This window comes from Melanerpes formicivorus, unplaced genomic scaffold (assembly GCF_026170545.1).
Source record: "Melanerpes formicivorus ecotype bairdi unplaced genomic scaffold, bMelFor1.0.p_v2 SCAF_142, whole genome shotgun sequence".
Taxonomy (NCBI): Eukaryota; Metazoa; Chordata; class Aves; order Piciformes; family Picidae; genus Melanerpes; species Melanerpes formicivorus.
This window is the reverse complement of record NW_027142494.1, coordinates 810,920-833,864: the sequence shown is the minus strand read 5'-3', so window position 1 is coordinate 833,864 and position 22,945 is coordinate 810,920. Positions and strand designations below refer to the sequence as shown.

General features: G+C 51.3%; 2 protein-coding genes across 2 annotated transcripts in view; one reads left to right on the top strand and one right to left on the bottom strand.

The window, feature by feature from the left end:
* LOC137456910 (zinc finger protein 585A-like) overlaps positions 1-22,945 on the bottom strand; it is a 269,157-nt gene that overhangs the window by 36,027 nt on the left and 210,185 nt on the right. The window lies entirely within an intron of this gene.
* Positions 20,188-22,509, top strand: LOC137456904 (olfactory receptor 14A16-like). The gene is made up of 2 exons (XM_068168593.1): positions 20,188-20,685; positions 22,465-22,509. The coding sequence occupies exons 1-2, from the start codon at positions 20,188-20,190 to the stop codon at positions 22,507-22,509; spliced, it is 543 nt and encodes a 180-aa protein (XP_068024694.1).

Genomic DNA, 22,945 nt, shown 5'->3' with positions numbered 1-22,945 from the left:
TCCTGCCCAGTCCGACCTGCTGCAAACAGTGGATGGAGATGGAGTTCCTGTGATTGCTGAGAAGAACCTGCTGGGGAAGTCAGTGTGGGTTTTCCCTGCTGCTGGTGGGGGCAAACCAACCCGAGGGGTGGTCTCGGCTGAGGGTCCTGGTCACACGTACTGGGTTATGTTAGAAACTGGGGACATTCAGTGTATCCCACAGCAGAACATGACTCTGGCTGAGAGGGGATGAACTCAGAGGAGGCAACACTCATCAATGTAATTATGTGAATAGTTATAAGTTGTTCTAAGTTTCTCCATCCTCGCTTAATACCAGCCCAGCATCCAGGACTCAACGTACCCACTGCACAGCAACCCAGAGAGCTCCTGCATCATCTCACCTGCACCTGTCCCTGATGTCCTTACAGAAATGGACTGTTCCTGATGTCCCTACAGCAACAGACTGTTCCTGACTTTTTCCTTTCCCTTTCAAAGACAGACTGATTCCTGATTCTTCTCCACATGCCTGCCCAGTTCAAGCACCACCTACAGTGACCATCAGCAGAGAGAGAGGTGGCCCTGGGAGAGAGCAAGCCGGGATAGCAAGAGACTTGCACCAAGGATTCAAATACCATGTGTCAAAATCACATGAAGGGGCTGTGGCAGGAGAGAAGTGGAACAGAGGGGTGGATTGTGGTGGGTTAACGCCTCTTTCTGAAAACAAAAGAAGAAAGCAGGGTGGAAGGCTTGCGGGTACTTTACACTCCCTGAAGGGCGTCTCCCCCCTGGGAAAGATGAGTCTGTTCCACTCCCCCCTCCCTGCCCAGCTAGGGTATAAAAAGCAGGACATCATAGCAGTTGGATCTCCTTTTTGGCTCCTGCCTCTGCTGGATGAGAGCTACTGCAGCTGCCCTCCTGCTCCTCAGCCACGTGGCCGGACCTGATCCTTTTCCCTGCTGCCTCTGCACCTCCTCAGAGAGAGACTGGTTTTGTATTATTCTTTTCTGTCCCACTCCCATCCATCCTTGTTCCTTGCCCTTGTGAATCTTTCCTGTTATTGTTATATATATATTGTTTAAAGAAAATTCTTCACCTCTCTACTTCCAAGCCGACTCCAGATTATTGTTCAGTGGATTTGCTCCTTAGCCTTTTTTTTCCCTCTCTGTTTGGAGGGAGGAGGGGGGAGTGGGGGAGAGATTCTCAGCCTTTCCCCCATCTGGGCCTTTAACTCCCAGTTAAGGCTCAAACCACTACAACCAGGGAAACTGTTCCACTGCTGCCCCTCCCCCTGTCCCAGGAGAGAAAGGAGCAGAGAGAAAGAAGTGGGTTAGACTTATCTAAAACAATGCAGCCAAGGTCAGCTGACAAGCAGGTTAATCTCCTCTGAGTGAAGCAAGAAGAGAAGAGATCAGAAAAGAGAAAGAATTGTTTTAATAATAATAATAATAATAATAATAATAATAATAATAATAATAATAATAATAATAATAAACAACCAGGTTGTAAGAGACCTTCAAGATCACCGTGTCCAACCCATCAACCAATCCAACCCACCTAAACAACTAACCCATGGCACCAAGCACCCCATCAAGTCTCCTCCTGAACACCTCCAATGATGGTGACTCCACCACCTCCTCGGGCAGCCCATTCCAATGGGTTTTGGTACAGCCAAGCTTATAGCAGATATCTCTCCAATGAATTTGTTTAGAATAATCTGTTTTCCTTTTTACAACCAATAGTGATTCATTTATATTTTTCTACTTTTCTTCTCAAAATCTCTAACTAAATTTTAAAGGCATAGCCTTAAACCACCACAATCCCCCCCTTCTATTCAATTCCAGCATTTTCGAGTCTGTCCAGCAGTCGGGCAATTTGATTTAAGGTGCCCAGGTTTCTCAGAAGCACAATATTTTCCACCCAGGTTCTTTCACTTTTGCAAAAATATAAGATAAAAAAAAAAAATAAAAAGATTAAAACTAGGTAAAAAAATAAATTTAAAAAAAAAGATGAAAAAATGAAGCTATGCCAACCATGCTCTCTGAGTCTCTATAAGCTGTAAAGGTTCCCCTAATAAGCACTCTCTATTATTAGCTCTCCATATTAGCTCTAAATTAGCACTATACAATGCTATACTCGCACTATACTCGTACAACGCTGGAACAATAAAGGAACAATACTAGATCGTATTGGTCATTCATATTGACACCCATCCATCCTTGTTCCTTGCCCTTGTGAAAACTTACCTACTATTGTCACATATATATATATATATATATATATATATATATATATTGTTTCAAGAAAATTCTTTACCTCTCTACTTCCAAGCCAACTCCAAATTATTTCTTGGATTTGCTACTTCCCTTTCTTTTTCCTGTCTATTGGGAAAGAGGTAGGGGGGAGCAGGGGAAGCATTCTCAGCCTTTCCCCTATCTGAGCTCTTAAGTACTAGTTAAGGCTCAAACCACCCAATCAGAAAGGCTCCACAGGGTTTGAGGGGAACCATTCCAAATGCCGTGGGAGGGAGTAAAGGCCAACCACAGTGGAAAAGGCCAACTGAGGCTGGGCTGCAGAAGGAGGAGTGTGGCCACCTGAACACAGAAGTTGTCCTCCCCCCAGACTCAGCACTGCTGTGGCCACATCTGGATGCTTGGTGTCTCACTTTGGGAATGTCCACTCTGAAGGAATGAAGAACAACTGCAGAGGCTGGAGAGGAGATCTGACAGGACGGAGGTTGACGTCTCTGTGGAGAGCCTGAGGCACCTGGGCTGCTTCAGCCTGCTGAATGGAGGCGCAGGGCACTGCCATAGCAGTGTGCAGAAGTCTGAAGGGTGGTTTCAGAGAGGATGAAGCTCTTCTGAGGAGTGTGAAGAGGCTAAAATCTCCACAAAGTGCACCTTGGATGGTTCAAACTGAAGATGAGGCCAAAGAAATGTCCCTGAAAGGGCAGAGCTGCTATGCATGAGGCAATCCAGAGGTGTCAGGAAATGGCAGGGAGAGCTGAGACAGCTCGGAGAAGGGATGGAAATAGCAAGGGGAGAGCTGGGAGGGGAAGCAAGATTGGTGTCAGCAGCCTGAAGGGAAAGAGAAGCAGGCATGGGACAGTGTAGGACAAGCTGCAGTGTGGATGGCCAAGGGCTCTGGCAAGGCTGAGAGGCCCAACAGGAACAAGGCCTTTGTGCCCTTGGCTGTGCTGGGGGTGGTGGCATCCAAGGCCTCTGTGCTCTGCAAGCTCTTGAGGCACAAAGATTCCCTGGGGGGTTGCAGAGTGATTCTCAGTTTCTCTGCAGGCCTCCTGAGCACAGAAAGGCTCAGGGCAGGAGGAGCTTTTGCTGTGTGGCTGCAGGCTGAGAGCTGTGCAGAGCTTTTGTCAGCTGTGCTGGCAGGAAGCATGGTCAGAAGCAGACTGCTGTGCTGCAGCTGCTCTGCCCCTGGGGAAATGCTTGCTGGCAGGCAGCCAAATGAGGCTGAGCTGTTGAGTGTCTGCTTGTGGCTGAGGAACTGCACTGACTTGGACTGAAAGGTTTGGCTTGGGCTGGGGGCAGCCTGTTGTTGATGGTTTTGGTGGTGAGAAGTCCTGCAGCTTCCTTGGAGGAGCTTCAGCAGAAGCCAAAGCAATTCCCTTGCTGCTCTTTGCTGTGCAATGAGCTGGGAAGGGAAGGAAATGATTGCTGCAAGTGAGCAAAGCAATTGCAGTGCTCTGCAAGTCTCAGCAGTGCTGTGTCCAGCAGGGCCAGGGCAGGGATTGTCCTCCTGTCCTGGGCCCTGGGGAGGCCACCCCTGGAATGCTGGGGTGAGTTTTGGGCCCCTGACTCCAAGAAGGACTTTGAGGGTCTGGAGCAGGTGCAGAGAAGGGCAAGAAAGGTGTGGAAGGGTCTGGAGAGCAGGGCTGGTGAGGAGCAGGTGAGGGAGCTGTGGGTGTTTAGTGTGGAGAAGAGGAGGCTGAGGGGAGACCTCTTGGCCTCTGGAGCTGCCTGCAAGGAGGCTGCAGTGAGGTGGGGGTTGGGCTCTTGTGCCTAGTCTCAGGTGGTAGAAGGGGAGGAAGTGTCCTGAAATTGTGTCAGGGGAGGCTTAGGTTGGAGAGGAGGAGGAATGAGTTTGGTGGCAGAGTGGTCAGGGCCTGGCAGAGGCTGCCCAGGGAGGCAGTGGAGTGGCCATGGCTGGAGGTGTTGCAGCAAGGTGTGGCCATGGGGCCATGGTTTGGTGTCCCTGGTGGTGTTGGGGCTGGCAGTTGGCCTCAGTGCTGAGAGAGGTCTTTTGCAGGCCAGGCAATTGTGTGGCTGTGTGAGGAAGCTGCCCCAGAGCAAATGCCTCTTAGGTGCTGGAGGTGCTGGGAAGAATGGGAAATGGGAGAGAGTCCTGTGGAGAGGGGAAAGGTTTGGGTTTTGCCTCTGGGCTCCTAGTCTGCCCTTGGCACTGCCTGGGATTCTTGCAAGCAGTGCTGTCAGCTGGAGCCCTTTGGGGTTAGTTGGTGGTGTGCTGAGAGGGCCCAAGGGAGGTGAGGCTTGGGAAGAGAAGTGGTGAGCAGGAAGCTTGTTGGGTTGTGGGTGGCCAAGGGGTGTGGGTGTGGCTGAGAGGTGTGGAGTGCAGGAGAGCCTTCAAGGCCTTGTGGTGTTGCTGGAGCTGTGGGCTGAGGAAGTGGTGCTGCCAGGCAAGGGCTTGAAGGAGGTTGAAAGTCAAGTGGTGTGGATGGCTTGGTGTGGGGAAGTGTTTGGCTTCTTGTGGGCAAGTCAAGCTTTCCTTGTGCAGGAGGAGAGTGAGAGCCTGGGCTTTGCAATCCCTGGGCCCTGGAGCCCTTCTGGAGTGGTTTTCTTCTGCAGAGCTTTGCAGCCCAGCTGCAGGTCTGCTGTTGCTGGAAGCTGTTGCTGGTTGTTTTGTGCAGCCTTGGGTGTTGGCTCAGTGTCTTGGCTGAGTTTGGTCCTTTCTCTTGTGGCCAAGTTGAGGTCCCTTTGGTTTGGCAGCTGAGCACAGCTTGAGGCTTTTGCTGCAATGGTTTTTGTGCTGGCAGCATTGTGTGCTGCCAGCTGGAGTGCTGTGTGCAGCTGTGGTGCCCCCAAGAGGGGCAGGAGGTTGAGCTGTTGGAGGGGGTGTGCAGGAGGCCCTGGGGGTGTTGGGAGGGCTGTGGCAGCTCCCCTGTGTGGGTGGTCTGTAAGAGTTGTGTCTGTTGAGGCTGTGGGTTGAGGTTGGAGCAGCCTTGTAGTAGCTGCTGGGGTCTGCAGGAGAGCTGGGGAGGGACTTCGGTGAGGGGCTGGGAGTGATGGGCTGAGGGGGAGTGGATTGAAGGTTGAGGAGGGCAGATTTGGAGTGGGGCTTGGGAGGAAATAGTTTGGAGTGGGGGTGGTGAGAGCCTGGAGCAGGTTGGGCAGGGAGGTGCTGGCTGCCCCCTCCCTGGAGGTGCTGAGGGTGAGGTTGGATGAGGGCTTGAGCAGCCTGGTGTGGTGGAAGGTGTCTGTGGGCATGGCAGGGGGTTGGAGCTGTCTGCTCTTTGGGGTCCCTTCCAGGCCAAAGCATTCTCTGAGTGCTTCAATTTGGACACTTAGCAGAAGTGCAATGAAGGGAACTTGAAATAAGCAAAGTTGTGACACTGGCTCTGAGCCTGGGGCCTGGGGGTGAGCTTGGGAAGTGGTTCTGAGCTTAGCTGCTGGCTCTTGAGCTTGGGAAGTGGTTCTCATTTTATTTTCTGGCTCTTGAGCTTGGGGTCTGGGTGTGAGCTTGGAAAGGGGTTGTGACCTTAGTTGCTGGCTCTGGGCTTGGGGTGTGGTTCCTGACCTCAGGGCCTGTCTGTGAGGTCAGGGCCTGGTTCCTGAGCTAGTAAAGTGGCTCTGACCTTGGTTGCTGGCTCTAGAGCTTGGTTCTGGCCTTTGTTGCTGGTTCTGGAGCATAGGGGCTGGCTCTTGAACTTGGGGGCTGGCTGTGAGCTTGGGAATTGTTCTGACCTTAGCTGCTCCTTCTTGAGCTTGGAAAGTGGTTCTGATCTTACTGGCTGGCTCTTGAGCTTGTGGGTGCTGGCTCTGAAGCTTGGTTCTGACCTTTGTTCTGGTACTGGAGCTTGGAGGCTGGTTCCTGAGCTTGGGAAGTGGTTCGAACCTTAGTTGCTGGCTCTGAGCTTGGGAGCTGAGTCTGCACTTTTGGTTTAGGTTGCTTGGGGGCTGGTTCTGGAGCTCGGGGGCTGGCTGTGAGCTTGGGAAGTGGTTCTGATTTTATTTTCTGGCTCTTGAGCTTGGGGTCTGGGTGTGAGCTTGGAAAGGGGTTTTGAGCTTAGTTACTCACTCTGGGCTTGGGGTCTGGTTCTTGATCTCAGGGCCTGTATCTGAGGTCGGGGGTTGGTTCTTGAGCTTGGGAAGTGGTTCTGATCTTACTGTCTGGCTCTTGAGCTTGTGGGGGCTGGCTCTGGAGCTTGATTCTGACCTTTGTTTCTGGTACTGGAGCCTGGGGGCTGGTTCCTGAGGTTGGAATGTGGTTCTGACCTTAGTTGCTGGCTTGGGAGCTGTTTCTTGAGCTTGGGGTCTGGGTGTGAGCTTAGGAAGTGGTTCTGACCTTAATTGCTGGTTCTGGAGCTTGGGGGCTGGCTCTTCAACTTGGGGGCTGGCTGTGAGCTTGGGAAGTGGTTCTGATTTTATTTTCTGGTTGTGAGCTTGGAAAGGGGTTTTGAGCTTAGTTGCTGGCTGTGGGCTTGGGGTGTGGTTCTTGACCTCAGGGCCTGTCTCTGAGGTCAGGGGCTGGTTCTTGAGCTTGGGGGCTGGTTGTGAGCTTAGGGACTGGCTCTGAGCTTGGAAAGTAGTTCTGACCTTACTGGCTGGCTCTTGAGCTTGTGGGGGCTGGCTCTGGAGCTTGGTTCTGACCTTTGTTGCTGGTACAGGAGTCTGGGGGCTGATTCCTGAGCTTGGAAAGGGTTTTGACCTTAGGTGCTGGCTTGGGAGCTTGGGAGCTGTTTCTTGAGCTTGGGGGCTGGGTGTGAGCTTGGGAAGTGGTTGTGATCTTAGTTGCTGGTTCTTGAGCTTGGGAGCTGAGTCTGCATTTTTTATCTAGGTTCTGAAGCTTGGGTGCTGGTTCTTGAGCTTAGGAAGTGGTTCTGACCTTAGTTGCTGGTTCTGGAGCTTAGGGGCTGGCTCTTGAAATTGGGGGCTGGCTCTGAGCTTGGGAAGTGGTTCTGAGCTTGGGGGCTGGCTCTGAGCTTGGAAGTGGATCTGACCTTAGCTGCTGGCTTGGGAGCTGAGTCTGCACATTTGATCTAGGTTCTGGACCACAGTGGCTGGCTTGTGAGCTTGGGGCCTGGGTGTGAGATCTGGAAGTGGCTCTCAGCTTGGGAAGTGTTGTGATCTTAGCTGGTGGATCTTGAGCTTGGGGTCTGGATGTGAACTTAGAAGCTGGCTCTGAGCCTGGGGTCTGGTTCTGCATTTCTGATCTGGATTCTTGTGCTTGGGAGCTGACTCTGACCTTAGTTGCTGGTTCTTAAGCTTGGGGGCTGGGTGTGAGCCTGGCCCCTGTCTTGAATTTAAAATGAGAGTTCAGGCAGTTGGAAGTTGAAGCTGAGCTGCTTTGCACTGCAGTGCTTCAGAGTTTGTGGTGCTCCAAAGGCAGATCTCAAAGAGCTGCTGCAAGAGTTGAGCTGAAGTGGCACAGTGCCCTGCAGAGGCAAAAGCTTTTCCCTGCCAGTCAGCCATTGGAATCCTCTCCCCAGGGCAGTGGTGGATTGCCCTGCAGGGCAGAGTTGGAAGGCTCAGCTTGGCAGGGGGCTGGGCCAGCTCCTTTCCAGTCCAGTGTCAGCTGGCAAGGTTGGAGCAGCTGAGCCTTGGGGTCCCTTGCAGCCTGGCATTGTGTGGCAGCAGAGCTGTGCTGCTGGTTTTGAGGGCACTTGGAAAGCTTCTGGAGCATTTGTGCAGAGTGTGCAAGACATCCCTGAGCCTAGCAACTCCCTCAGCTCTCTTCAGAATGAACTCTGCAGAGCTGGAAGAGCTTTCCAGGAATTTGGCAGAGTTTGGGAGGAGTTAGGAAGGGATTTTGGTTCTCCTCCTCCTTGTCCTCTTCCTTGTCCTCCTCTGCCTCGTCTTTTTCCTGCTCTCCCTGGAGGCTGCCCTTAGACTCCTAGAATCCTAGAGTGGTTTGGGTTGTCAGGGAGCTGCAAAGGTGCTGCAGTCCAAGCCCCTCTGCAGTCAGCAGGGACATCCTGCACTAGCTCAGGTGGCCCAGAGCCCTGTCCAGCCTGACCTTGAACCTCTGCAGGGCTGGGACCTCAAGCCCCTCCCTGGGCAACCTGTTGCAGTGTTCCAGCAGGCTCCTGGTGCAGAACTTGTTCCTTACCTCCAATCTCAATTTGCTCTGCGCTAGTTTACATAAGCCTGCAGGGACAGGACCAGAGGCAATGGCTTCAAAGAGTCCCTCTGCAGCCTTCTTGTAGTCCCCTTCAGGTACCAGAAGGTCACTCTTAGGTCTCCCCAGAGTCTTCTCCTCTCCAGGCTGATCACCCCCAGCTCCCTCAGCCTGTCCTGGTAGCAGAGCTGCTCCAAGCCCCTGATCATTTTTGTGTCCCTCCTCTGGGCCCTCTCCATCAGGTCCATGTCCTTCCTGTGTCGAAGGCTCCAGAGCTGGCTGCAGTGCTGCAGGTGAAGTCTCAGCAGAGCCAAGTGCCAGGATGGCCTCTGTCCATCTGTGGCCCTGCTGCTTTTGGTGCAGCCCAGGCTGCCCTTGGCCTTGTGGGCTGCAGGCTCCCCCTGTCTGTTCCTGTCCAGCTTCTTGTCCAGCAGCACCCCCCAGTGCTTTTCTGCAGGGCTGCTTCCTATCCCCTCCTCCCCCAGGCTGGTCTGACTGTGAGGATTGTGCCAGGCCAGGGGCAGGACCCTGCCCTTGCTCTTGTTGAAGCTCAGGAGGTTGCCCTGGGCCCCCTCTGCAGCTTGTCCCCTTGAGCTCCTCCAACTTGTTCTGCAGGGTATTGCCTTAGGTTTCAGGAGGCAGAGAGGCTCTCTTTGAGCCTTGTGAAAGAAGTTGATGCCAAGCTGTGGCCAGGAGGTTGGATAGAATTGGGCAGTTTCCATGGCTGTGCTGTTCAGAGCTGCATCCTACAGTGCAAAGCATCCAATCCACAACAATCCATAGTGTGCCTGGGCCATGGGAGCCAAGCAACCTCCCTAGGCCAAAGCTTCCTCCAGAGGAAGGGCTATCTCAACAAGCACCGCTACATCCACACGAGAGAGCAGCCTGCATTGCAGGGGAGGCATAAATCTACCTAGAATCTGTTGGGTAACCGTGACCCCTCTGAGAGGGCCTTTCCGGAACCAAAATCATCCCATTTTCCTTTGCACTTCTCAGGGACTGGGGATACCAGTAGCAACAAACACCTCCTGCCCTTCTGAACACCAATTATTGCTAATGAGAACAATTACAGTGCTGAGTCGGCACACCTGGAGCGCCCAGTGGAGCTGGGCAGGGCTTTGCCAGGGTCTGTCTGGTTCTTCCCCAATGCTTTGTGTCTCCCTGGGGGAAGAAATCCTCTGTCCATTGACCAATTGTCTCAATAAAACCCAAAAGTTACCCAAATCCTGTCTGTTTGCTTTTATTTCAGATATCCCTGCCTCAATGCCTGAATTTTGGGGGCATTTGCTCCCAAGGGATGGGGTGGAGCTGTGTGCCCGGTTCAGGGAGGGGACAATGAGGTTCTTAGAGGTGTCTTGAGGGGCATCTCAGAGGCATTCTTCAAGGGCTTTCAGGTGATCTTAGGTATTTGGGATTTGGATGGTCCTGGGACTGACTTTTGGGATCTTTGGAGGGTGTAGGGGGAAGCTGATGGAGATCTTTGGAAGAACTTAGAAAGCTTCTGTTGGCTTTCCACTCTGGGGCTGGAACAGGTTGAAGAGCTGAGAAGAGGTTAAGCTGCCTCTTCCCCCCCAAAACAGAAGGGAGGGAAAAATAACACACACATGAATCAAAAACCCCTTTGTGCTGGGATAAGGACTTGAGATAAGATCAAAAGAGTTGAATCCAAAGGAGATCCCATAATGCACACTGACCTGAGGCTGTTTGCAGAAAGAAGCACAGCAGTCAGCAGCAGTAGCCAGGAGTTAAACCCCTACAGCCCTCCCGCTCAGCAAAGAGTCAGCACCTGAGAGCCAGAACCCAACAGCAGCAAACAGAACAGGAAGCCTCTCATGTTGCCATCTGAACTTCAAGCCCTGTAGTACTTTGCTCCAGCCAGCACTGTCCCTGTGAAGGTGGCATGAGGCAGGATGGAGTAGTGGCAGCAAATTTTCAACTTAACCTTTGATATTCCCAAGCCCTCATACTGTGCCACCTGCACCATGCCCAGCAGCAATCAGCAGCACACCTCAGGCACTGTCCATTCTCACTCCACAGGAGGTCACTTTGCAGTACCCAGAGGGCTACTCACTGCAGGTGCTCTGCAGCTCCACTCTGTTCCAGCACAGTCTGGATCAGTCCATGCCCAGTCCAAATGCTGCAGATGCTGGAGCTGTGTTTCCAGCCATGGGGCAATTGAGTCCAGTGACTCCTTCTATGCCTCCAAGTGAAAGCAAACTGTGGCTTGCATCCAGTACTCAGCTTCCAACACATCCAGGTGTGGGGATCCTCCTGTTCACACCAGAAACACAGATGGGTCCCACCCCTCGTGGTTTGGTGGTGTCAGAGCACTCTGGGCACCTGTATCTACTAAAGCTTTATCCTCTCATGGGTTCAACTTGCCAGGCCATTGGTTCTGTACAGTCCAACAAACCAATTTGTCTCTCCCCTCCATCTGTTTGGAGGCCGAGGCCCTCTAAGTGCCAGGTGCTGCTCATTGGCCACAACAACCCCATGCAGTGCTACAGGCTGTGGTCAGAGTGGCTGGAGAGCAGCCAGACAGAAAGCATCCTTGGTGGTACTGGTTGATAGTAGGCTGAACATGAGCCAGCAGTGCACCCAGGCAGCCAAGAAGGCCAATGGCATCCTGGCCTGTATCAGGAATAGTGTGGCCAGCAGGAACAGGGAGGTCATTCTGCCCATGTTCACTGTACTGGTTAGGCCACACCTTGAGTACTGTGTCCAGTCCTGGGCCCCTCACTTTAGGAAGAATGTTGACTTGCTGGAAGGTGTCCAGAGAAGGGCAACAAAGCTGGGGAGGGGTTTGGAGTACAGGTCCTATGAGGAGAGGCTGGGAGTTCTGATTTTGCTTAGCCTGGAGAAGAGGAAACTCAGGGGAGACCTTATTGCTCTCTACAACTACCTGAAGGGAGGTTGTAAACAGGAGGAGGTTGGTCTCTTCTCTCAGGTAACCAGCACCAGAACAAGAGGACACAGTCTCAAGCTGCACCAGGGGAGCCTTAGACTGGATATTAGGAAGAAGTTCTTCATGGAGAGAGTGATTGCCCATTGGAATGTGCTGCCTGGGGACGTGGTGGAGTTGCCATCATTGGGGGTGTTTAGGAGGAGACTTGATAGGTTGCTTGGTGCCATGGCTTAGTTCATTAGATGGTGTTGGATGATGGGTTGGATGTGATGATCTTGAAGGTCTCTTCCAACCTGGTTTATTCTATTCTATTCTAAGTGGACAGAACAAAGGGGATGGTTTCTGAGAAAAAAGAAGTGCAGGGAATAAAAGGGTTGGTGCCTGAGCAAAAAGAAGGGCAGAGGAAAAAAGGGTTGGTGCCTGAGAATAAAGAAGCGCAGGAAGCACTAGAAAAAAAAGATTTGGTGCCCAAGAATAAAGCCCAGAGAATAAAAGTGGTGGTGCCTGAGATAAAAGAAGTCCAGAGGAAAAAAGGGATGGTGCCCGAGAGAAAAGGGGAGCAAAGAAGAAAACGGTCTGTGGCAGAGAAGAAAGGAGTGCACAGAATAACAGAGTTGGTGCCTGAGAAAAAGTAAGCACAGGGAATAATTGGGTTGGTGCCCCAAAAAAAAAAGAAGTGCAGGGAAAAATAGGGTTGGTGTCTGAAAATAAAGAAGAGCAGAAGAAAAATGTCTTGGTGCCCAAGAGATAGAAAGTGAAGAGAAAAAAAGGTTGATGCCTGAGAAAAAAGAAATGAAGAAAATAAATGTTCAGTGCCCGAGAAGAAAGAAGCACAGAGAATAAAAGTGTTGGTGACCGAGAAAAGAGAAGTGCAGGGAATAAAAGTGTGAGTGCCCGAGGGAAAAGGACAGAGAATAAAATAGTTGGTGCCCAAGAAGTAAGAAGTGCAGATAAAAAAAGGGATGGTGCACAAGAAAAAAGAAGTACAGAGAAAAATGTGTTGGTGCCGGAAGAAAACAAGAGCAGAGAATAAAATTGCTTGTGCCCAAGAAATAAGAAGCACAGAGCAAAAAAAGGTCTGTGCACAAAAATAAGACTCTCAGAGATAAAAAGGGTTGGTGCCTGAGAAAAAGCAGCACAGGAAAAAAGGGTTAGTGCCCGATAACAAAGAAGCATAGAGGAAAAAAGGGTTGGTGTCCAAGAAAAAAGAAGTGCAGAGAATTATAGGGTCAGTGCCCAAGAAAAGAGAAGTGCAGGGAAAAAAAGGCTTGGTGTCCAAGAAAAAAGAAGTGCAGAGAAAAAAAGCATTGCTGCATGAGAAAAAAAGAAGTACAGAGGAAAAAAATGATTGGTGCCCGAGGAAAAAGGAGCAGAGAATAAAATAGTTTGTGCCTGACAAATAAGAAGCTCAGAGAAAAAAAGAGTTGGTGGCCGAGAGAAAAGAAGCACAGGGAAAAATAGGGTTGGTGCCCAAGGAAAAAGAAGTGCAGAGAAAAATGTGATGGTACCTGAAAGAAACCAAGGGCAGAGAACAATATTGTTGGTGCCCAAGAAATAAGAAATGTAGGGACTAAAAGTGTTGGTGCCCAAGGAAAAAGAAGTGTGGAGAAAAAATGTGTTTGTGCCCAAGAGATAAAACGTGAAGAGAAACAAAGGGTTGGTGCCCAAGTGAGAAGTGCAGAGGAAAACAGGGTTGGTGCCTGAGGAAACAGAAGTACAGAGGAAGAAACGGTTGGTGCCCGAGGGAAAAGAAGGGCAGAGGACAAAAGGTTTGGTGCCCAAGAAAAAAGAAGGGCAGAGAAAAAAGTGTTGCTGCCTGAGAAGAAAGAAGTGCAGGGAATAAAAGGGTTGCTGCCTGAGAGAAAAGAAGTTCAGGGAATAAAAGGGTTGGTGCCTGAGAGAAAAGAAGCCCAGAGAAGAAAAATGGTTGGTGCACAAAGGAAAAAGAAACTCAGAGAAAAAAAGTGTTGGTGCCCGGGAGAAAAGAGGAGCAGAGTAGAAAAGGGTCTGTGCCCAAGAAAAAAGAAGTGCAGAGAAGAAAAGGGTTGGTGTCCGAGAGAAAAGAAGTGCTGAGGAAATAAGTGTTGGTGCTGGAGGAAAAAAAGGCGAAGTGGAAAAAAGGGTTGGTGCCCTAGAGAAAAGAAGCATAGAGATAAAAATGATTGGTGGCCAAGAAAAACGAAGCACAGAGGAGAAAAGGCTGGTGCCCAAGAGAAAAGAAGTGCAGAGGGAAAAAAGGTTGATGCCGGAGCAAAATGAAGATCAGAGGAGCAAAGGGTTGGTGCCCGAGAACAAAGCAGCACAGAAAATAAAGGTTGGTACCCAGAAGAAAAGAAGCACAGAGTAAAACCAGAGTGGTTCCCAAAAAAACCAAGATCAGAGAAACAAAGTGTCGGTGCACGAGGAAAAAGAAGGCCAGAGGAAAGAAGGGCTGGTGCCCAAGAAAAAGAAGCATAGAGGAAAAAGTGTTGGTGCCTGAGAAAAAAGAAGTGCAGGGAATAATGGGGGTGGTGCTGGAGAAAAAGGAGGCACAGAAAAAAAAGGGTTGCTGCCTGAGAAAAAAGATAGTAGAGGAAAAAATGTTTGGTGTGTGAGAAAAAAGAAGCACAGAGAACAAAACGGTTGGTGCCCAAGAGAATAGAAGCACAGGGAATAAAAGGGTTGGTGAACGAGAAAAAGGGAGAGCAGAGAGTAAAAGGGTTGGTGCCCGAGAGAAAAGAAGTGCAGAGGGAAAAATGGTTGGTGCCCAAGAGAAAAGAAGTACGCAGAAAAATGTGTTGGTGCTCGAAAGATAGCAAGAGCAGAGAGCAAAATGGTTGGTGCTCAAGGAAAAAGAGGCACAGAGGAAAAAATGGTTGGTGCCTGAGAATAAAGTACAGAGGAAAATGTGTTGGTGCTTGAAAGAAAACAAGAGCAGAGAATAAAAGGGTTGGTGCCCGAGGAAAAAGACTTTCAGGAAAAAAGATGGTTGATGATGCCCGAGAGAAAAAAGCACATAGGAAAAATGGGTTGGTGCCTGAGAAAAAAGAAGTGCAGGGGGAAAAAAGGGTTGGTTGTGGGAAGAGGATTGTTTTCGGATAGCTTGAGAAGACTATAGGGAAGATTTGCCTTTGCTCGAATTAGAGAGAGCTGTGTTTTGTCTTTGACTCTGAGAGAAGCTGGGCAGCATTTGGTGGGATGTGTTAAAACATTGTTTTGTTGTTTTGGCCTATTGTCTGCCTGTGGTGGGCTATGCCCATCCTGGAAAAAAACAGAGGGGGAGGGCTCACAGTTAGCCACAGCCAGAGAAGCAAAAAGGGAAATGCTATATTTACAAGCAAGTTTTAGGGAATGCAGGATGCATGTACACAATTTACAGTATTTACAATATATGCACAGAGATATACAGCAAAGTAAAACAACAATAATACAGGAACGAAATTCCTCCCCCCTCTGGAGGAGGGTTCCCCCCCTGTACCCCTTTCTCTCCCCTTTTTCCCCAAAGAGGGTTAGAAAGAGAGAAAAAGAGCAGTTGTTAATAAAAGCAGTTATAAATTAAAGCAAAGTGTTAGTAGGCCGCACGCTTATCTGTCCAAGGTCAGGCTGGCAGAGAGCCTAGAGGCGGACGAGCTGCAAAGAGGGAGGAGGGAAGAGCGAACTGAGGAAAATCTCAGCTACACTCAAAACTTAAAGTTGCATTCTACCAATCTAGCAATGAGATTCATTTAGACCTGTCTTTTGTTTACAAAACATTCAGCCACAGTGCCCCAGTACTGTCCTCTTCTTAAAGGCAAAGCCTCAAACGGTCACAGGGTATAAGAGGTAGGATAATTGCAGACATTGCTCTCATAGAATAGAATAGAATAGAATAGAATAGAATAGAATAGAATAGAATAGAATAGAATAGAATAGAATAGAATAGAACAGACCAGGGTGGAGGAGAACTTCAAGATCATCGAGTCCAACCTATTATCCAACACCACCTAATCAACTAAACCATGGCACCAAGCACCCCATCAAGTCTCCTCCTGAGCACCTCCAGTGATGGTGACCCCACCACCTCCTCGGGCAGCCCATTCCATTCCCCATTATTGGGGAAAATCTGTTAGTTCAAAGCCCATGCTAAGGGAAGAAAAAAAAGAATTAGCTTCTTATCTCATTAGTTGAAAGTCAGCCAAGCACAGAGAGAGAAGCAGTCTAAGGCTGTGACTGGAATCTCAGGAATAATGTGATTTACTGTATTCTGATTGTCCCCTGGTACTCCGCTCCGGTGAGGCCACAGCTCAAGTGTTGTGTCCAGTTTTGGGCACCACAATCCAAGAGAGATGTGGAGATGCTGGAGCCAGTGCAGAGGAGGGCAAGGAAGCTGGGGAAGGGCCTGGAGAATAAATTCTGATGAAGAGTGACTGATGGAGGCTGAGGGAAGACCTCGTGGCTCTCTACAGGTGCCTGAAAGGACATTGTGGAGAGACGCTGATGTTGGTCTCTTCTCACAGGTAATCAGCAACAGAAAAAGAGGGAACAGCCTCAAGCTGCAACAGGGGAGGCTTGGACTGGACAGTATGAAATATTTTTTGTCACTGGAAGAGTGGTCAGGGAGGGGAATGTGCTGCCCAGGTAGGTGGTGGAGTCCCCAACCCCGGATGTATTTAAAAGTGGTTTGGATGTGGTGCTTGGAGATACGATTCATGAGTGACCCTTGCAGAGTAGGGTTCTGGGTTGGACTTGGTGATCCTGAGAGTCTTTTGCAACCTGAATGTTTCTGTGAGTCTGTGACACTTCTGCCAATTTCTAAAGTTGTTAGTGATTCTATTTGCTGTTTTCAGCCAGTAGTTTACTGTCCCTGTGCTGGTAGATGGCATCTTACATATGCTTCACTTGCTGAAACTTCATCTTCTGTTCACTCGGCTGGGATTGCTCTTGGAGGGGTTTGCACTTCAGAGGCTGTGTAGACTTAATTTGTCTTCTGAAATCTCTTTGTGCATTCATCCCAGCTATTGAAGGGAAAGAGCAGCAGGCATGGGACAGTGTAGGACAGGCTGCAGTAGGGATGGCCAAGGGCTCTGGCAAGGCTGAGAGGCCCAACAGGACCAAGGCCTTTGTCCCCTTGGCTCTGGCACTTGCCTCTGCCACCAAGGCCTGTGAGGAGAAACTTGGCTTTGAGGCTTTGAGGTTCTTCTATTGCAAGGTCAGTGGTCAGGGCTTGGCCTTTCTGCTTCCTAGACCAAAGGCAAGTTTTTCTGCCCTGTGCTTTGACTTTGTCTCCCTGCAATCCTGGCTTCTAACAAGCTGCTCTAACGAGTCCCTGGGGAGTCTTTGTCACAGTATCACAGTATCACAGTATCACTTAGGTTGGAAAGGACCTCGAGGATCATCGAGTCCAACCTGACACCGCAGACCCCATGACTAGACCATGGCACCAAGTGCCACATCCAATCTCCCCTTGAACGCCTCCAGGGTCGATGACTCAACCACCTCCCCGGGCAACCCATTCCAATGCCGAATGACTCGCTCGGTGAAGAACTTCCTCCTCACCTCGAGTCTGAACCTCCCCTGGCGCAGCTTGAGACTGTGTCCCCTTGTTCTGGTGCTGGTTGCCTGGGAGAAGAGGCCAACTCCCTCCTGGCTACAACCACCCTTCAGGTAGTTGTAGAGGGCAATAAGGTCACCCCTGAGCCTCCTCTTCTCCAGGCTAAACAATCCCAGCTCCCTCAGCCTCTCCTCATAGGGCTTGTGTTCAAGGCCTCTCACAAGCCTTGTTGCCCTTCTCTGGACACGCTCAAGTGTCTCAATGTCCTTCTTAAACTGAGGAGCCCAGAACTGGACACAGTACTCAAGGTGCGGCCTAACCAGAGCAGAGTACAGGGGCACTATGACCTCCCTGCTCCTGCTGGCCACACTATTCCTAATGCAGGCCAGAATGCTATTGGCCCTCCTGGCCACCTGAGCACACTGCTGGCTCATATTCAGGTGGCTGTCGATCAGCACACCCAGGTCCCTCTCTGTCTGGGAGCTCTCCAGCCACTCCGACCCCAGCCTATAGCTCTGCATGGGATTGCCATAGCCAAAGTGCAGCACTCGGCACTTGGACTTGTTGAATGCCATCCCATTGGACTCTGTCCATCTTTCCAGTCGGTCGAGGTCCCTCTGCAGAGCCTTTCTGCCCTCTAATTGACTAACATCTGTCCCTAACTTTGTGTCATCTGCAAACTTGCTGATGACTGACTCTACCCCTTCATCCAGATCATCAACGAATATGTTGAAGAGGACGGGGCCCAGCACTGATCCCTGGGGGACACCACTGGTGACTGGCCTCCAGCTGGATGCGGCACCGTTCACGACCACTCTCTGGGCCCGGCCCTCCAGCCAGTTCCTAACCCAGCACAGAGTGTAGTGGTACAATCCACAGGCTGACAGCTTAGTCAGCAGTTTGCTGTGGGGGACGGTGTCAAAGGCCTTGCTGAAGTCTAGGTAGACCACATCCACAGGCCTCCCCACATCCACCAGGCGGGTCACCTGATCATAGAAAGAGATCAGGTTGGAGAGGCAGGATCTGCCCTTCCTGAATCCATGTTGGCTGGACCTGAGCCCTTGGCCATCCTTCAGGTGCGCAGTTATTGCTGCCAGGATAATCTGCTCCATCACTTTCCCTGGCACTGAGGTCAGGCTGACTGGCCTGTAGTTTCCAGGTTCCTCCATCCGACCCTTCAGTAACAAGCCTCAGTGAGGCCAATCAGTGCTTCAAGGTACTTTGGAGTTTTCTTCTGACTTGGACTTCTTGAGAGGCTTTCTGGCAGTAGCTTGGCAGAGTCTCCTGGCAGTACCTAAGGATGATATCATCAGCCCCAAATACTCCATGGGGCTTATTAAATAATGCTGAACCTCTCATTATTGCCAAGGTTTCTGCAGCTAATTGGAGAAGTTTTTATTGCACAGTTATCTGATAGAAATTACTTTTAAAGGTACATTTCATTCCTTTTCAGCAGGAGTTGTCTCTTTGCAAGCAAACCACAGCAAAACCTGTCAATGTCCTACCCTGCTCACTGCTCACCCTCACTCCCCACTGCCCCCAGCAGAGCCCAGAGCCACAGGTGTGGGACAGCATATACCTTGCCAGGGGGTGGGGGTCAAGGCTTGGCCCTTTGGATCAAGGAATCCCCTCCAGGTTTGCTTAGCAGCAGAGCCACCTTGAGCTGCTTGTCGTGATCTGCCAGCACTGCCTCAGTTCTCTGCTCTCACCACAGCCTGGAGATGCTTCAGTGCCTCCAATGATGCTTCTGTTGCATCCACTATGTCCTGCTCTAAGCAGACCCTGGGACCCTTTCCCAGTATGCTTCACTGGAACCTATTAAAAGCAGAAGAAACTTCAGAGTTTGAAGATGATTTTGACTTCTGGAGAGGTTTCATCAGCTTCTCAGTCTCTGAGGTTCATGGAATTGACACCAAAGCCACCAGAGGGCTCCTTTAAAATACCTGGGGTGTCCTTTTGTGCTGAGCCATGCCGGGCTCCTCGGCTGGAAGGTGTTGCTGGCAAGCAGGCAGTGCTGCAGAGAGACAGCTCAGGTCAGGAGCTGCTCCTCTGCACAGCACAGCAGGGCTGGGGACACAGCCAGAGGATCTCAGGGAGATGAGGAAGGCAGAGAGAACTTCAAGGTGGCCAGGACTGGGAGGGTGACTGAGAGCTCACTGGAGGAGAAGTCACTGCAGTCACTGACACAGTGAGGCTGTGGGTGCAGGACACTGCAGCTGTAGCTCCTGGAGGCATCTCCATCTTGGCAGCTGATGCTCAGCTGAAGGCTCCTGGAATGTGCACACAGAAGGAGGACCAAAGCCCTTCACTTCCATCCTGTGAGCAGCAGTGAGCAGAGGTGGGTAAGGAGAAGGCTTCACCCCCAGCCCCTCTATGCCTTTAAAATTTAGTTACAGATTTTGACCAGAAAAGTAGAAACAAAATAAATAGATCACTCTTGGGTGTAAAAAGGAAAAGAAAAGATTATTCTAAACAAATTCATTGGATAAATATCTGGAATCAGAGGAGCTGTACCACAACAATTCTCTCTCTTCTGACCTCAGATGTTTTGCTTAGCCCTGGAGAGATCACCTGCTTTGGCTGGCCTTGAATAAGTCTAACCCACTGTTGGGTTTTTTTCTCTCCACTCCTCCTTTCTCACTTGGAGTAGGGGAGTAGAGGTTAGGGGCAGTGGAACAGCTTCCCCGGTTTCTGACCAGGGGGGTCTTGTGTTGTTTCTTGATTGTAAATACCTGTCTCATATTGTCACTCTTGGATGCTTTGTACCTGTTCATTGCATTCCTTTGCAGAGTGTGGCTCTTGCTTGTCAATACAGCTTAATTTGCTTCTGACTGAGCTGCTCTGGCAAAGCTAATGCTGGGGGGAAATTTCAACCTACCACAATGGGACTCTTGTTCTCTGGGATTGGGCTGTTGGTCACTTTCTGTTCTGACACCAGTGGAATATTCATGGCAATTCTGGGTCCCTGGTGCATTTGAAGCTGTGATAAACTCTGCCATGGGTTGGTAGTGATGGGACAGAGCTGATCCATTCCTCATGCAGCAAAGGGAGGGAGGTTATGATAAGGGTGAGAGAAGTGTGCCCTAACTTGTCACTGCCTTTCCCTCCTTGGACAGGTCTCCATAGCCAGCGGCAGCAGATGGCCAACAGCAGCTCCAGCACCCACTTCCTCCTCCTGCCATTCCCAGGCACAAGGCAGCTGCAGCTCCTGCACTTCTGCCTCTTCCTGGCCATCTACTTGGCTGCCTTGCTGGGCAATGGCCTCATCATCACCACCATAGCCTGGGACCACCACCTCCACACCCCCATGTACTTCTTCCTCCTCAACCTCGCCCTCCTTGACCTGGGTGCCATCTGCACGACTGTGCCAAAATCCATGGCCAATTCCCTGTGGGACACCAGGGACATCTCCTATGCAGGATGTGCTGTACAAGTCTTCTTTGTATTTTTCTTGCTGACTGCAGAGGTTTCTCTCCTCACCACCATGTCCTATGATCGCTATGTTGCCATCTGCAGACCCCTGCACTATGAGACCCTCCTGGGCAGCAGAGTTTGTGCCCACCTGGCAGCAGCTGCCTGGGCCTGTGGCTTTCTCTATGCTCTGCTGCACACAGCCAATACATTTTCCCTGCCTCTCTGCAAGGGCAATGCTGTGAACCAGTTCTTCTGTGAAATCCCCCAGATCCTCAAGCTCTCCTGCTCCACATCCTACCTCAGGGAACTTTGGCTTATTGTGGCCAGTGTCTGTTTAGTCTTTGTCTGTTTTGTGTTGATTGTGGTGTCCTATGTGCAGATCTTCAGGGCAGTGCTGAGGATCCCCTCTCAGCAGGGACGCCACAAAGCCTTTGCCACCTGCCTCCCTCACCTGGCTGTGGTCTCCCTGTTGCTCAGTACTGGCTTCTTTGCCTACCTGAAGCCCTCCTCCATCTCCTCCCCATCCGTGGACCTGGTGGTGTCAGTTCTGTACTCAGTGGTGCCTCCAGCAGTGAACCCTCTCATCTACAGCCTGAGGAACCAGGAGCTCAAGGCTGCCCTGAGCAAACTGATCAATGGATGCTTTCAGAAGCAGTAAACTCTTCTGCAGAGCAGCTCTGATGTCATTCAGTGCAGGCCCAGCCTGGCTGCTGGAGTTCTGGCTGCTGCTGGTGCTGTTCCCCTTGTGAGAATGTTGTTCCCACACAAATGTCTTTTTTCAGACTATTTCTACTTCAGTGTTGTCCTGTCTTCTGTGACCCAGAGGCTGCAGACATGAGAAGCTTTTCTCCCTGTGTGTTCAACACAATAAAGGACCCTGCAGGGAGTTGTTTCTCTGAGTCCCTTCCTCCAAGGCTTCTGTGGAGCTACAGGGCAGTGCCTGTGTGCAGAGGTGGAGGGGCAGAGTCCCAACACAGCAGCAGTGCCAGGGAGCCCCAGAGCTTGGGCTGTCCTCAGCTGCTCTTTCTTCCCTTCCACCCTCTCCTGCTGAGCCTCTGTGCTGGGGCAATGCTTGAGTGCTCTGGCAGCTTGGGCACTGTGCTGCTGTGTGGCAGTGCTGGGACTGCAGGCAGGGAGAGTCCAGGGCTGCTTGTTGGATAGAGCTGTGCTCCAGAGCAGCACTGCCATCAGAACAGGAGGTCTCCTCATGCCTTCATACCCCAACCCCCTCCCATTACCAACTGCACCTACTCCAAACTGGATACCCTGACCCCCTTCCACTATAGAGTCAGCCCAAATATTAGTCCTTTAACCCCTCCCAGTACAGATGTGGTCTTATCCCTGTAAAAGCTACCTCTTCCTCTGTAGTCTTGTCCCATCCCAGCACAGAATGTATCCCTTGGCTTCCTTCCCAGTACTGAATGCATCCATTCCAGTACAAACTGCACACCCTCATGCCCTCCCAGTACAGTCTGGGCCCTGCCCCAGTCCAAACAGGATCCCCTTAATCCCTCCAAATACACATTAGGCCTTGTCCCAATAAAAACTCCATCCTCTGCCTTCCAGTACAGCCTGGACCCCTCACACTCTAATCAGGCCCCATCAACCCTGCTCCTCCCCTGAATCCAGTCCCCTGCTCTAACCCAAATGCAGTGCACTCTTCCCTCAACACACCCATTCCAACTCAGCCTCTCCCACACCTACCCCTGACCCTGACTTTGTAATCATTGTTCACCCTGATCCAGGCCATTACTCTTGCCATTGAGGCCTTGCCCTTTACCCCAACCCTCAACAGATCCCCGGCCCAAGCTGTGCAACTCAGAGCTGGTTCTCCCCTCAGCCCTATGTAGCACCCTCAGCAGGACACCAAAGCCTCTCTTCAGCCTTGGCCTGAACCACAGACTTGAAGGACAGATCTGAGCCCTCAGCCCCAATATTGACACCTCAGCCCCAGTCCTCCATCCTCTGCTCTAATTCCTCACCTGCATCCCCCCACCCACTCTTGAGGGATTCTGCTTGGCCTGTGGCACAGGGCAGGGGATGGGAACTCTCAGAGCAGCCTCATGGACTTGGAAGAAGAGCAGGAAGTGAACTGTGGCTGAGCAGCTGATGGACACCAGGAGCAGATGGGTGGCAATGCCATGGGCAGCTCATCTGTGCCTCAGGATCTCCTGCACAGCAGCAGACACAAGGCTGGGCAGGGGCTGAGAGGTCACTGCTGGCTCTGCAGCTGATAGGGCAGCAGCAGGGAGAGGGCAGGAACGGGACTGGGAGGTCACTTCTTGCTGCAGCAACTGAGAGGGCAGCCCCTGACTCCTGGCTGGGCTCTGTGCTTTTGGCCTCCCAGGTGCCAGAGTCCCCAACAGGCCAGCAGAAGGCATGTGGTGGGTAAGGGACTTATGTGACTCCCTGTCCCTAAGCACCTGGTGGCCCCTGCAGGAAGAGCCTTGGAGCTGGGTTGTCAACTCCCTGCCACCTGATGGCCTGAGGGGACAGCAGCAGGGACAGGGCTTGGCTGTGGCTGCTGGAGAAGCTGCAAGGCAGCAGCAGGGACCTGCCTTGGAAGCCCATGCAGAGGTTTCTTGTGGCTGTTCAGCTGCCAGGCCAGAAGCAGGCTGAGGCCTTGTGCCAGCATTGGGACATCAGGGATGGCTGAGAAGCTCCTAGGACAGGAGGAGCCACATGGCTATGAGGTGAGTTTGAGGTCACTGCAAACTCCAATCCCTTTGTGTCATTGGCCAGCAGCAGTCCCAGGGCTGGGCTGGGGACTGTGCCATCCCTTGTGCTTGCCAAGCTGAGAGGAAGCAGCAGGGAGGTGCCCTGGCTGT

Coding starts and splice junctions, on each gene's coding strand:
- LOC137456904 (XM_068168593.1), top strand. CDS start 20,188: ATGTCCTATGATCGCTATGTTGCCATCTGCAGACCCCTGCACTATGAG. Junction 20,686..22,464: donor TGTACTCAGTGGTGCCTCCA/GCAGTGAACCCT, acceptor TTGGCCTCCCAG/GTGCCAGAGTCCCCAACAGG.